The sequence below is a fragment of the Hyaena hyaena genome, unplaced genomic scaffold, assembly GCF_003009895.1.
Source record: "Hyaena hyaena isolate Hyena2069 unplaced genomic scaffold, ASM300989v1 scaffold_248, whole genome shotgun sequence".
Taxonomy (NCBI): domain Eukaryota; kingdom Metazoa; phylum Chordata; class Mammalia; order Carnivora; family Hyaenidae; genus Hyaena; species Hyaena hyaena.
The window spans coordinates 521701-536122 of NW_024080881.1; the positions used below are offsets into that span (position 1 = coordinate 521701).

At 57.6% G+C, this 14422-nt stretch overlaps 1 protein-coding gene across 1 annotated transcript; it reads right to left on the bottom strand.

Annotated features, from left to right (window-relative positions):
* Positions 1-674: 674 nt before the first annotated feature.
* PYGM (glycogen phosphorylase, muscle associated) lies at positions 675-13276 on the bottom strand. Its single transcript, XM_039244893.1, has 20 exons — positions 13034-13276; positions 11901-12002; positions 11724-11802; positions 11533-11636; positions 11032-11163; positions 9637-9748; positions 9464-9546; positions 8720-8863; positions 8315-8407; positions 7629-7775; positions 7357-7520; positions 6974-7088; positions 6357-6458; positions 5895-6042; positions 5551-5609; positions 5282-5423; positions 4645-4852; positions 1482-1616; positions 1217-1283; positions 675-1103 (listed from the first exon to the last, which is right to left on the bottom strand). Exons 1-20 carry the CDS (start codon positions 13274-13276, stop codon positions 954-956), a joined length of 2529 nt encoding a protein of 842 aa, XP_039100824.1. The 3' UTR covers positions 675-953.
* Between the last annotated feature and the right edge of the window lie 1146 nt (positions 13277-14422).

The following is a 14422-nucleotide window of genomic DNA, read 5'->3' on the forward strand; positions in this document are numbered from 1 at the left end:
TTCCGGCCGTTTGGATTCAAACACACTCACTGTGAAACCACCGGCCCCAAACCTGCCTTTCGAGGCTTGCCCCTTCCTGCCTCAGGGCTGGGGAGGCAGGACCTCCCCCACACCTCAATCTTAGTAATACGAGGCCGAGAAACAGGCTCTTTCTGGTCCTCAATTTCCCCAAAGTGAAAGGGGGCGACACAGGCTTAGTCTAGACCGTCTGTGAGTATCCCCCGCCCTAACTCCCCCGACTTTAGACCAAGCGTAGCCACCTGCTCAGAGACCCTTAAACGCCGCAGTGGGGCGGGGCTAGGGGCGGGGCCAAGAAGGCGCCAACCACCCACAGGCTCCTCCCCCTCCCAAGTCCAACCCGGGACGGCGTGGACCCTCGGTAGTCCGGGAGGCCTCTGCCCGAGTCCCAGCTCCCAGCCCTTGTGGCCCCACCCAGGAGGACGCCCCGCCCCCGGCCAGCCCGGCAGGCCGCTGACCTAGTATGGACACAGCACTGGGAAGAGAGGCGTGGAGGGTGACGCCTGAAAGGAGGCTGGAGAGTCTCGGGCCCCGCCCCCAGGGGCTGCCCCCTCCTTCGGAGGGGACGCACCTGCCGGGTGGGGGGGTACATCGCGGTGACTGCGCAGCTGCCTTTGTGCCTGCCCTGAGCTAAAAATATTTCCCAACAGACAGAGTAAGGAGGCTCCCAAGGAGAATCAGTTTATTGAGGAGTGGGTGCAGTTGGTCAGACCCATAAATAGGAGGGGGCAGGAAGCCTTAGTCCTGAGGACAGGATGGGGGCAGTGTCCTTAGTCACACTGGACACTGGGACCTTGAGACTAGGGACAAGTGGGAGATTCCAGGAAAAGGCTGAGATCGAACTCCAGTATCCTCCCCCTCTGGGTGAGGACCTGGGGCTGGCCAAAAGGGTTGCAAACAAACTCGGTGGCCAGTTTGGGGTCTGGTCTGGAGGCTCAGATGGTCTCATCAGGGGCTGGAAGGCGCTTGCGAGAAGGATCTACGCCCCAGATCTCCCGGGCGTACTGGGCAATAGTTCGGTCACTGGAGAACTTGCCTGATGTGGCTATGTTCCGGATCACCATCCGGGTCCACTCTCTTGAATTCTACAAGCCAAAAGAGAGCCCTGGGTTCATTCTGCCGATGGAGTCCCCACCTTCCACCACATCCCAGCCAGGGCCACCAAAGTCTTGCCGACCCCTGGCCTGGGGCCCCTCACCTTGTACAAGGCACTGACTTTCTCCTGGCACTTAATGTAGTCTTCATAATCTGCAAAGACCTTAAACCTGGAGGGGAACAGAGAGGCGGGAAGCTCCATGAGATCAAGGGCCATGAGATTAGGGCCCGGGAGAGTGAAGCTGCTTCCAGAAGAGCCTGGCCCCAGCTGCCCAGGACCCCTGCTCAGGCCCCCCCGCACACCCGGCCCCTGAGCCCAGTTCAGCCCAGCAGCCCCACCTGCACGGCTCCCTGGCCAATCAGCTCACCGGTCGTGGTGCATGAGCATGTTGACAATGTCCTTGAACAGGTCTGGCTGTTTGGGGGAGAAGAAACCACTGCTCAGCTGCTCAATGACGTGCCGAAGCTCCGGAATTCGGTCATAGTACTCCTGGGCGTTGTAGCTGTGGGGGAAGCGTGGTCAGCACTGTGGCCAGGAGTTCCTGGCTCCTCCTCCAGAGAAAATCCCAGAAGTCCTAAGCCCCAGGGTCAGAATGCAGGCCCCAGCCTGCTGCTGCCCTGCCTGGAGCTGCTGCCCCCCCCCTCTGGAGGCCCTCTCCCTTCTCTGCTGGGCTTTTCATCCCTCTTGGGCAGTTAAGGCCTGGAGACGGCAAACGGGTACGTGTCTGAGCCGAAGGCCCCAAACCAAGTGCTCTTTTCCCCTCCCGAATGCTACCACCTCTCCTAACCAGTGTGTGTCCTTCCTGAATGGCTTTTCTCACTCACTCTCCCAAGTCCATCTGCCTTCAGGCCCCAGGAGGAACCACCAGTCATGTCCTCGGGACCGACCTTACACTGGGACCGTCCAACCGAGCCCACCGCGGGCCTGGCGCCAGCTTTCTTCCTGTGCGCCACTTTCTGAGGCAGTGCCACCACGCCTCACGCCTCAGCCCCCGGGGTCAGAACCCTCCCCGAGGCCAGTCTCTTTCGCCTTGCCCCCCCAAGGCCGACTCTTCAACAATATCCCACGTCCCCATCCCCAGCGCTGGCGCCACAGGCCCCTCTCCTCGCCTTCCGGTGTCGGCCTCCACACCGGGCCCCCACCTGCGCTTTGACCCCTGCAGTCCAGCCTCCCCACCTTGCAACCACAATCGTCCGTCTGGAGCCTGCTTCTGAACAGGTTGGATCTTGCTCAAGACATGTCCTATCTCCCTCTCATCCAAAGGATAAAGCCTGCACTTCCTAGGCAAGCCCAACGGGAGAAACTTCCTCTCAATGTTTAATGCCAGCTCTCAGAAGCAGTTGGTGGGAGTGTGAACTGCTACCAACTTTCTGGAAAGCAATTTGGCAATAGGCATCAAAAGCCTTAAGAACTCATACTTGAAGAAGGAGGAGGAAGAGGAGAAGGAGAAGGTCTCATACTTTGTTGACTCAGAAATATCTCCTTCTGGGGCGCCTGGGTGGCTCAGTCGGTTAAGCGTCCGACTTCGGCTCAGGTCATGATCTCACAGTTCGTGGGTTTGAGCCCCACGTCAGGCTCTGTGCTGACAGCCAGCTCAGAGCCTGGAGCCTGTTTCAGATTCTCTGTCTCCCTCTCTCTGACCCTCCCCTGCTCATGCTGTCTCTCTCTCTCTCTCTCTCAGAAATAAATAAAACATTAAAAAAAATTTAAAAAAAGAAGAAAAGAAATATCTCCTTCTAATAATTATCTTCAGGAAATAAAGAGGCAGGCCGAGATGTAAAAGGACGGTGATCACAGTGATATTTACACTAACAAATAGCAGAAATCAACCTTAATTCCAACGGTATGGAACTGGATAAATAAGTTACAGCATGTCCATATGATGGAAACCTATACAAACACTTTAAATTGTTTAAAGACTATTTAAAAACATGGAAATTGCCTCACCAGTCTTAAGACATTCAAAATTGTACACATGTTATTCCCAACTTTTAAAAACTTACATATACACACACGCATCAGTACACATAGAGAAAGGACTATGGGGCGCCTGGGTGGCCTAGTCGGTTAAGCGTCCGACTTTCGCTTAGGTCATGATCTCACGGTTCGTGGGTTTGAGCCCCGCGTCGGGCTCTGTGCTGACTGCCAGCTCAGAGCCTGAAGCCTGTTTCAGTCTGTGACTCCCTCTCTCTCTGACCCTCCCCTGCTCACGCTGTCTCTCTCTCTCTCCTAGAAATAAATAAAACATTAAAAAAAAAATTTTTTTTAAATAAATAAATAAATAAAAAATAAAAAAAAAAAGAGAAAGGACTATGGCGGGGCGCCTGGGGGACTCAGTCGGTTGAGCGTCCAACTTCAGCTCAGGTCACGATCTCCCGGCCCACGTCTGGCTCTGTGCTGACAGCTAGCTCAGAGCCTGGAGCCTGCTCGTGTCTCCCTCTCTCTCTGCCCAACCCCCACTCGTACTCTGTCTCAGTCTCAAAAATAAACAAACATTAAAAAATAATTTTTTTAAAAAAAGGGAAAAGACCATGGCTTTAAAAATGGGTGAGGAGGGGCACGTGGGTGGCTCAGTCAGTTAAGCATCTGCCTCTTCATTTTTGGCTCAGGTCATGATCTCTCTTTTTTTTTTTTAATGTTTTATTTATTTCTGAGAGAGAGACAACGTGAGCAGGGGAGGGTCAGAGAGAGAGGGAGACACAGAATCTGAAACAGGCTCCAGACTCTGAGCTGGTGGTCGGCACAGAGCCCAACGCGGGGCTCAGACCCACAAACCATGAGATCATGACCTGAGCTGAAGTCGGACGCTTAACCGACTGAGCCACCCAGGCACCGGACTCAGGTCATAATCTCACAGTTCGTGAATTCAAAGTCCCGTGATGGGCTCTGCACTGACAGTGCGGAGCCTGCTTGAGATTATCTCTCCCTCTGTCTCTGCCCCTTCCCTGCTCGCTCGCTCTTTCTCTCCAAATAAATAAAATCAACATTAAAAAAATAAAAGCAGGTGATGAAATTATGAATAACTGCTATTTTATTCTTTGTGGTTTCATGTTTTTCCAACTAAGGAGCATTGCTTATATTGCTTGTATAAGAAAAAAATATATTTTAATTTTAAGAAATCTAATGCCAGACAAATACCTACTTTGAAGAACTGCATTTCTGACCACAAGCACAGCTGCATTTACTGTACTCATATTTCCCCTTTTGCCATGCCTGCCAGGGAGCTAAAAATTTAATTTCACTTCCAGAAACTCCAGAAAGAATAGCATATCCTGCGGTTGACATAATTTTCTTCACCCTTTCCTTCAGGTTTGTGTTCCTTCTTTCTTTTCCCGTGCCATTAACCTTATTTGTTACAAGTTACCTCAACAGCTCTCCAGAATCCTAATGGCCATAACCATGACCTTGTGCGGCCTGGATCAGCCTTTCCGGGTTTGCCCCTTGCTCCCAAGCCCTACCCTCCAGTAGCCACACCTCCTCGGTGCCTTCTGCCCGTGGACTGTGAACTCTGGAGCCCTTGACCCCCATACCCTCTCTGGTCAAGCTTCTCCACGTCCTCCACCCGCATGCCAAAGATGAAGAAGTTCTCTTCTCCCGCCTCTTCCGCCATCTCCACGTTGGCCCCGTCCATGGTGCCAATGGTCAGAGCCCCATTGAGCATGAACTTCATGTTGCCAGTGCCTGAGGCCTCAGTGCCTGCTGTGGATATCTGCTCGGAGAGGTCAGCAGCTGGGATCACTGTGGGGCGGCAGCAGGGGACAAGTTTAGCTCCAGGAAAGTTCCTGCCCCAGCTGGGGACTCCCCTAGGTATAGCCAGATTCAGAGCCCCCTCCACCCCAACCCTCCCACAGTCACCAAATGAATCTCCCTCTCACTGCTAGCCCACCCCATCCCACCCCACCCCACCACCTGGTGATTGTTGAACATCTGAGGTCTCACCTGGACTCTGTCCCCACCCCCGCCCCACTGCATGCATCATTTGAAGCGCAAACCTTCCCTATAATTTCACCCTGACATTCCACCATTGATGGGGGCAGAGACATTCTCATGATTTGAGCACTGTCCTCTCCAGATTCTTCTTCCAAATCCAAGTACCCCAGGAACAGGTGACCAATACCTCTTTCCTGGGATTGAACTAATCAGAGCCTCCCTCTGGTGGCACCCCACCTTTCTCGGCCAGCGAGACGCGGTAGTTCTCCAGGAAGATCACACGGAGGCGGTCTCCTACCACTGGGTCGTGGTTAACCACATCCCCGATGGCAGTGATGAGTTTGATTATCATCTTAGCCATGTGGTATCCAGGGGCAGCCTATGGGAGCACGGTCTGGGGTCAGCTCCACGGCCTGGCCCCCCACCCCTATCCTGCAACCCAGCCAGGGTGACCTCAACCTGGCTGTCAAAGGATCAGAGCCGCGGTCTGAGGCCTGGCTACTCACCTTCCCTCCAATCATCACAGTTCGGGGCACAACAAACTTATTGGGGTCCTGTTTGATGCCTGTGAAGAAACAAAGATCAGGGGGCCAGGTTTGCCCTCCTGACAGCACCCACCCAGCCATGGCCTGAGATAGCAGACCTGATTTGGGCAACCGCTTGCTATGTGACCTCAGCTCTGTCACTTTCCCCTCTCTGAGCCTCAGTTTGCCTGTCTATGAAATGGAAATAATTCCATGTCCCAAGAGTCGTCCCAAGGCCAAGGGAGACACTGATTAGGAAGCACGGGATACCCAGGAGGTGCGCAGAGAGGGGGCAGCAAGAGGCGGCGTGAACCCCTGCCACTCACGGTTGTACAGGGTGATGACATGGAGACAGTTGAGGAGCTGGCGTTTATATTCATGGATTCGCTTCACCTGGACGTCGAAGAGCGAGTTGGGGTTGATATGGACTTTGTACTCCTTCTCCAGGTACGCGGCGAACTTTAACTTGTTTTCCTGAAGACAGGGAGGGGGAAGAGCTCACCAACAGGCCTCAGCTGCAGGAAATCCTACAAGGGTCCTTTCTTTCCCAGAAGGGGAGAGGCCAGAAGGCTTGCCTGCCACCTTTAGCTGCACCAGAGCAGACATTGCCAATCGATGCCAGCACACTTCCAGTGGGCTCAGAGGATGCCTTCTCACCTTGGACTCAAGGCACCTTCCACCAGACATGAGGTTTCAGGAGAGACGGGCTCCACGGGCCAGGTGTCTGCCACCTCTAGAATACTCCCTCCCGCCCTGGCATGAGTGTTCCAGGCTGCCCCATTCCGTACCTGCTTCACTTTGGCCACATCCCGGATAAAGGCTTCATCATCCACGTACGAGAGCAGTTTGCGCAGCTGGTCCAGGTCCGAGATGTAGTCCTCTCCGATGCGCTATGGGGAGGGGGTTCTCAGTCAGACCTACACCCCTCCTCTGTCTTCCCTCACCAAGGGGTCCCTCTCCAGGGTTAGCCAGCCCTCATCCCCTGCAGACCCCCTCCTCCTCCAGCCCTTCCCCCACCCCCACCGGGGCATGGTGTGTGCACATCCATCTTCCCTCTGGAAGGGAAGCTCTGATGGCTGATCTCATGGGGCCCCAGCAGGCCTTTCTCCTGGCCTTTTCCTCTGACAGTGATCTTGAGGTCCTGCTCACAATCTCTGCTCCTGTCGGCCTTACTTCAGATGTGACCTGCTATGACCCTCCCCAAGGCTGACCTCCACAGCCAGGCCTCCATTAGCCCACAGGGCATCCTCATGCAGACAAGAAATCGGTCCTCCACCTCCAGGCACACACAAAGCTAGGGGATGGATGGATCCCAGCCCTCCACTGGGCCCCCTTCGTGTCCATACGCAGCTGAGCCCTGCAGTGACCCGTGTTCACCCCTACTGGCCACACAGTGACCTCTCACCTCAGCAATGATCTCTGCCAGCCCAGGGTTACACAGAACTAGCCAGCGACGAGGGGTGATGCCATTGGTCTTATTTTGGAATTTATGCGGCTCCAGCTCGTAGAAGTCCTTGAAGCTGCAGGATGGGGTTGGGGGGTCACTACCCATCCCTGTGGGGTGAAAGTCTCCTCTCGGAGGCCCTACCCCGGTTTCTTGCCCAGAGGGCCCTGGGGCTGAGGGGGGTGGCTGTGAGAGAGCACCATCTGGGGACAGGACTGAACTGGACATCAGGGCCACGATGCTCATAAAAGCCAAGCTACCTGTGGGAAGGGCCAGCTAGGGTCAGGCGGGGGGTGGGGGGTGGGCCAGCAGGGGGCGGGGTCTGGGGAGGGGGAGCATCTCACATGGTCTTCTTGAGGATCTCAGAGTGGATGCGGGCCACGCCGTTGACAGCGTGCGACCCGGCGATGCACAGGTGGGCCATGTTGATGCGCTTCACTGCGCCCTCCTCCACAAGCGACATGCGCCGCAGCCGGTCCATGTCCCCTGGGAATGCGGCTGCCACCCGCTGTGCAGGGGGAGCCCAGATGCAGACTCAGGACCCTGGTCCCCGCCCCGTACCCTCAGCGCTCTGCCCACAGCCCCGCGCCCTCCAGCCCGGGCCTCCTCCACTCACGTTAAGGAAGCGCTGGTTGATCTCATAGATGATCTGCAGGTGTCGGGGCAGCAGCGTCTCTATCAGATGCACCGGCCAGCGCTCCAGGGCCTCGGGCAGTACCGTGTGGTTGGTGTAGGCGCAGGTCCTGACCGTCACGTCCCAGGCCTGATGGACAGGATGAGTGGGTCAGCTCTACACACACACACACACATACACACACACACACACACACACACACACACACACACACACACAGAGTATGGCCAGGAGCCTGATTCCTGTCACTGAGGGACAGTTCTAGGACACTCGTCCTCTGGGTCTCACGCTGCTGTCTGCTTTGTGTGGGCTGCGCTCACATATTTCTTTTATATTTTTATTATTGTTTTATTGTTTAAAAATTCTTTGTTTTTTTAATTTTTTAAATTTATTTCTGAGAAAGAGACAGCGTGAGCAGGGGAGGGGCAGAGAAAGAGGGAGACACAGAATCAGAAGCAGCTCCAGGCTCTGAGCTAGCTGTCAGCACAGAGCCCGAAGCGGGGCTCGAACCCACGAACCGTGAGATCATGACCTGAGCCGAAGTCGGACGCTCAACCGACTGAGTCCCCCAGGCGCCCCTGCACTCACGTATGTCTGCTTCCCAGACTGGGAAAGGGAACCCTGAGACAGAGAGGCTCAGGCAGGGCTGGAGGGGTCCCGGAGCCCACCTTGTCCCAGTCCAGCCGCTCCAGATCCACCAGTATCCTCATGAGCTCAGGGATGGCCAAGGAGGGGTGAGTGTCATTTAGCTGGATGGCCACCTGTGGGGAGGGGGTTGGGAGTCAGGCTGGGATCCAAACCAAGACTATGGTTACTGTCCTGTGCCCCTTGAGAGCCCCCTCCATGTGGTTCTAGAGTGGAGTTGGGTGCAGGGGGCCTCACAGGGGCAGCTGGGGGCAGGAGGAGGCGGCTACGTGCCCGGTGGTTGAGGATCCTGAACAGGTCACCCTCACACACACCCCAGCCCCTACCTCCTCATCTATAAAATGAGGGAGCAGGCTGAGGCCAGAGGGGAGAGACGATGGCATGCATCACAGGAGGTGTAGAGAGGGGCCCTCCCTGGGACCTGGCACCTTATCCGGAAAGGCGTCGAAGCTCGTGCGCACGGGGTCACGGCAGCCGAACTTGGAGGACTTGAAGCGGCGGATGATGTCCTGGAGGGTGGCAGCCACTACAAAGTACTCCTGCTTCAGCCGCAGCTCCTTCCCCTCAAAGAACTGAGAACGAACGATTCAAGGCGGTGCTGAGTCAAGGTGGGGGGGTGGGTGCAGGGGGGGGCGGCAGGGAGGGGCTCTAACGGTGCTGCAGTGTGGGCAGGGGTCTCCTGGCCGCCTCCAAGACCCTGGAGCCCCAAATAGCCCCCACCTCCAGGACCCAGGGGTCTTTCACCCACCAAGTATTGGAGGGGATGTTGTGAGGACGGGGACACACGAGGACCCGGAGTATAGTCACCATTGCCAGGGAATGGGTCCTCCAAAGTGCCCTGCCCCAACTCGCTGCGCCCGGGACTTGGGTGACCTCTTAAAGAACTAAAAGTACTTGGGGGCGGGGGGGAACAGGATACATAGGAGCCAACAACATGTCCCGAGTGCAGGACGCCTGCCTGACTCAGTTAGAAGGCATGTGACCCTCAATCTGTGTTGTGAGTTCGAGCCCTGCGTTGGGTATAGAGATGACTGATAAATAAATAAACTTAAAAAAAAAAAAAAAAAAGGAATGGCCTGGGTGTGACTAGGGTGCCAGAGGCTGTCCCTCCCTGTTTTCTGCCCCCTCCCAAGCTCCCGGGTTTCCTGCCCCCAGCCCGGGAGGTGACTTACGTTGTCATTGGGGTATAGGACGCGAGAGATGTTCTCTGCCAGGTTTCGGTCCAGCACAGCCTGGATGTAGCCACCGACATTGACTGAGGGGTGAAAGCAGGGACAGTGTCAGGCCCAGGCTGAGTGCAGGCGGGGGCGGGCAGGGGTGCAGGTGGGGGGGAGGCCGAACTCACAATCCTTGAGGTTGAAGTCATTGGGGGCCTTGGCCGACCACAGGCGCATGGTGTTGACGATGTTGTTGCGGTAGCCAGGCACAGGAGTGTCGTAAGGCATGGCCAGCACCATCTGCAGGGGTGTCAGGCATGGTGGCAGGAGCCGGGTCTCTGCCGAGTGACTCGGGGTGGGGGCCCCCCCGACAGCAGCAACTCCTGCCTTCGTCCCTACGCTCTGTCAACCCCCCAACTACTGCCCTCTCTGGGCAACCGTGAGCAAACCTCTCAACCTCTCTGGCCTTCATCCGTAGAGAGAGGGCCCCCCCAGGATCTCCCCATGCCCCCCACCCAGCCTTGATTGGCTGCCTGCCAGGATTACAGGAGATGGTGATGAGCCCAGAGCCCAAGGGGGGGCTCTGTGGGGAGCCACCCTATGGCAATGGGGGTGAGTGGGCCACCTGGCTTGAGCACAATCTAGAAGACACTCTGGACTCATCAGAGGGCTGGGGGGCCCCGGTGCCCAGCTGAAGGGGACACAGATGTCAAGTCCATCCACAGGGCATATGCCTGGTTGACCACAGGGCTAGTTAGCGGTAACTCATGCCGGCCCCACCTCCCACAATTAGCAAATGGCAGTAATAGCACGGGGCTGGGGGCACATGCACTTCTCCAAGGCCCGATGTCCTCTCTCCCCAACGCTAAGTAACATAGCTCCTGACCGGAAAAGAGTGGCAGGTGCAGCTCTGAGAGGGAAGGGACCGGCCCGAGAGCACAGAGCTAGTGGGCAGCCAGAGCCCCTGCCGAACCTTATCATAAATGACAGCCCAACAAATTCCGAAAGCCGAGAGCTTTCTGTGTAGCCATCTGGAGGCCTATGACTTGCAGCCACAGCGAGAGAGCTGACTGATAGGGGTTCAGACACCTGGTCTGGCTTCAGGCTCCCTCTCACTTGTTGTGTGACCTTGGACAAGTCAGTTCCTCTCTCAGGGTTGTAATACTCTCCTTGTCCCCCTCTCTGGGCCGTTGCTCTGCTTCCCGGCAAGCCCTCAGTTTAAAAAAGTGCCGCCGGGGAGTCAAGTCATCACGATTATTCTTGGATGAGCGTTGTGGGTGGCAAGGAGCCAGGTCAGGGGAAGGGCACTGGTGGAGCGCGGCCACCTCTCTCTCCTCCCCCTGGGCTCTGTGCTCGGCCCCGCTCCGCTGTGACCCCATCTTCAGCCTCTCCTGACCTGAGCTGTGTGACCACGAGGAAATCACTTAACCTCTCTGAGCCTCAGTGTCCTTCGTTGTAAATAGCACTGGATCCCCGTGGTCTCCAGGCTCTTTCCCTGCATCTCCCTGTTTTCTTCCAGAGCCTCTCCCCTCCCAGCTTCGCTCTCACTGGAGGCTCCTCCCACTCCCTGGCTTCCCCCTTACCTGTGTGTCCACCCACTTGGCACCCTGGCTAGTGTGCTCCACTCGGCCATAGAAGTGCACAGGCAGCATGAACTCGGGTCGGGCCTTCTCCCAGGGGTTTCCGTAGCGAAGCCAGTCATCGGCCTCCTCCATCTGAGGTCAAGGCCGGGCAGGGGAGAAAAGAAGGCGGAGTCAGACGCAGGCTCACACCACAGGAGGTAGCGGGTAGGGCAGGGGGCAGTGGCCCTACTGGGCCCTCCACAGCATGTAAATTAAGGGCCCTGGGGTGGGCTCCCCTGGTCTGGCGGCCTATCCTGTGGGACATGGGAGTCTGTGAGACTCCACGGGTGTGGACCCCCGGCTCCAGCAGCGACCATCAGGCTTTGGGGCCAGGGGGAGGGACGAGGAGGCCTTATCTCAAGGCCGAGGCGGGTTCTGGATCTGTCCGGAGACGGATGACCAAATGGGGGTCTGCTCCATCGTGCCTGGGGCCCCACAGGGCCACGGCCCGAGGCTGCTCACCTGCCAGCCCCCGCAGATCTTCTGGTTAAAAATCCCAAACTCATAGCGGATCCCGTAGCCATAGGCAGCCAGGCCCAGCGTTGCCATGGAGTCCAGAAAACATGCTAGGGGGTCGCAGGGAGGCAGGTATCAGGCACCCGGCCCAAAGGAACCCTTCTGCCCACCCCACCCCTGCCACCCTATCCACTCACCGGCCAGCCGACCCAGGCCCCCGTTGCCCAGCCCTGCGTCCTCCTCAATCTCCTCCAGCTCCTCCATGTCCAGGCCCAGCTGGAGGGGGGGAGGGTGTGGCAGTGGTCAAGGCCAAGGGCCAGCAGGTGAATCCCCCCGATTCCTCAGGCTCATCCCGCTCCCGTCCCCCTGCGCACCTGGTAGGTGGCCTCGTCACAGGCGTTCTCCAAGGCCAGGTTCACCATGGTGTTCTGTAGCGTCCGTCCCATGTAGAACTCCAGAGATAGGTAGTAGATCCTCTGCCCGGGGGGGGGGAGATAGATGGATGGGGCAGGGGTCAGGACAGCCCACCAGTGTCTAGCTGGGGCCTCTCACACCTCCTGTCCCACTCTGGGACCCGGCCCGTGCCAGCCCTGTCCCCGTTTACTTTTCTCCCCACCACAGGCTTCAGGACCTATCCGGAGGGCTCTGGTCCAGCATTTCTTCTGACTTTGGACACATCACTTTTGTTCTCTTAGCCTCAGTTTCCTTATCCAGAAAATGGCGCTGCCATATCTACCTCAGGGACTGAGGTGCTGAGGGTAGGTGAGAGTCTCTTCCGTCGCTCACAAGCCTCCCAACGGCCCATCGGGGAATCAGGACGCAGAGAAGCACCTCCACATGGTCCCCAAGGCGGGAAGGCCAAGGGGCAGAGAAACCTGTCATTTACTCAAGGTCACACACTGACTCATGGCTAGAGTCGGCCCCCTTCTGTCCTTGCCGTGCCCAGTTCTCCTTGGTCCTCAAGCCTCAGCCCCAAGAAGGGGACAGAGAGGCAGCAGAATCCAAGATGCAGGGTCTCCTGGTTTCCTGGGCCCCCTCCCTGCCCCACTCGCCCGCCCCTCCTCCTCCCTTGCCCAGGAGTATCAGGTTGCTGACATTTACCATGACCCCAACAGACACTTGATCCCGCTACCACTAGCCCAGCTGCCCCAGCACGGCCACGCACACGCATAGGCACACCGCACTCACATGTAATGACCCACCCTTCCATTTCAGGTCCAACCTGGGCCGCAGGGGGTCTTCCTGACCACCGGAAGCCCCTCCACTCTCTGAGTGAGTGCTAGGGCTTTACCCCCGCCCCGCCTGACCCGAGCCAACCAACCCCAGGTTTCACTGCCCAGCACTCGTTGCACTTGGCAATGGCGCCCTGATCATTCCTGATCCTCCAACCTCAGGAACCTGCTGCAAAAAAGCTAGGACCCTATAAGGGCTGCCCCTTAGTGGGGATCTCCCGGCCCCCTGCTGGCGCCCCCAGCCCATCTCCCACCCAGGGTGCCCCAAGCGGCACCTTGGGGTCCTTCTCGTAGTAGTGCTGCTGGGTGCGGATCCAGCGGCCCACCAGGTGGTCGCGAACGGTGTGGGCCAGCGCGAAGTAGTAGTCTCTCGGGGTGGCCACATTGCGGTCTTTTACAAGCGTGAAATGCAGGTGCCGGTTGAAGTTCTTCTTTAGCTCGGTTACATTCTCCACGCCGGCCAGGCCACGCACGCTGATTTGCTTCCTCTTCTCCTGGTCTGTCAGGGGCCGGGACATGGCTGCAGGAGGGCGGGCAGGACTGAGGGGTGGACGGGGCTGCCTCAGCAGTGCCTCCAGCCAGGGAGTGGAGATCCCCAGCTGCCTGGGGTTTTAAAGCCTGGCTCTGGGGAGCTTGCCCCGCCTCCCACTGCGATGGGAGGGTCTTGGCCCGGTAGCTCTGGGAGCTATTTTGGGGGCAAGGGGAGGAGAGGGGAGAGGGGCAGGGAGAGCTGAGCCGAGCTCCACACGGGCCAGGCCAGGCCCAGCCTGGCTCCTTCACAGCCCTGTGCTGACCCGCTTCCTCCAGGCCTCGCCCACTGGGGTCTTCGGTGCCCGTCTCTGCCTTTCACAGAGTTGGAAACAAGATGCAGCAGGCAGTGTGGCCTTGAGAAGCCTGCGGTTTGACTGGAGCCGTTGGGCGGTGACTTTGGCTGAGGTTGCCCTGATCTGGGCCCTTTTCCTGGGTTATGGATGGACGAGGCAGCGGGGGGGGGGGGGGGGGGGGGGGGGGGGGGGGGGGGGGGGGGGGGGGGAGTAGTTGGGAGGGCAGATTTCAGCCTCAGTCAGGACTCCTTGAAGAAGCCAAGGAATGGGGCACCTGAGTGGCTCAGTCGGTTAAGTGTCCGACTTCAGCTCAGGTCATGATCTTGCGGTTCGTGGGTTTGAGCCCCGCATCGGGTTATGTGCTGGCAGCTCAGAGCCTGGAGCCTGTTTCAGATTCTGTGTCTCCCTCTCTCTCTCTGCCCCTCCCCTGCTCATGCTCTGTCTCTGTCTCAAAAATAAATAAACTATTAAAAAAAAAAAAAAGAAGCCAAGGAAGGCTGTCAGTGGGACAGGTGCGAGGAGCCCCAGCCTCCGTCAAAGCACTTTGGTTTCTCTTTTGGACACTTGCCCAGAGACTTCTGGTCATGTTCCCATAGTGGCTCTATGGGAACGTAGGGGCGCGGGGGTCTGCACTCAGGTGGGGAGGTCATATATTGGGACAACACGGGCCAGGAGCCGAGGGTCAGGGTGCCCCGAACAGGAGAGGTGTAGCTTAGCAGAGGACGCTGGGTGTCTGAGAGAAGGGGACCGAGACCCTGGGTTCCAGGGGGTGGTATAAAGGTTGCCTGAGGCAGGGCCACTGCCGCCCCCCCCCCCAAGCTGAGCCACTCGGAGATCCCC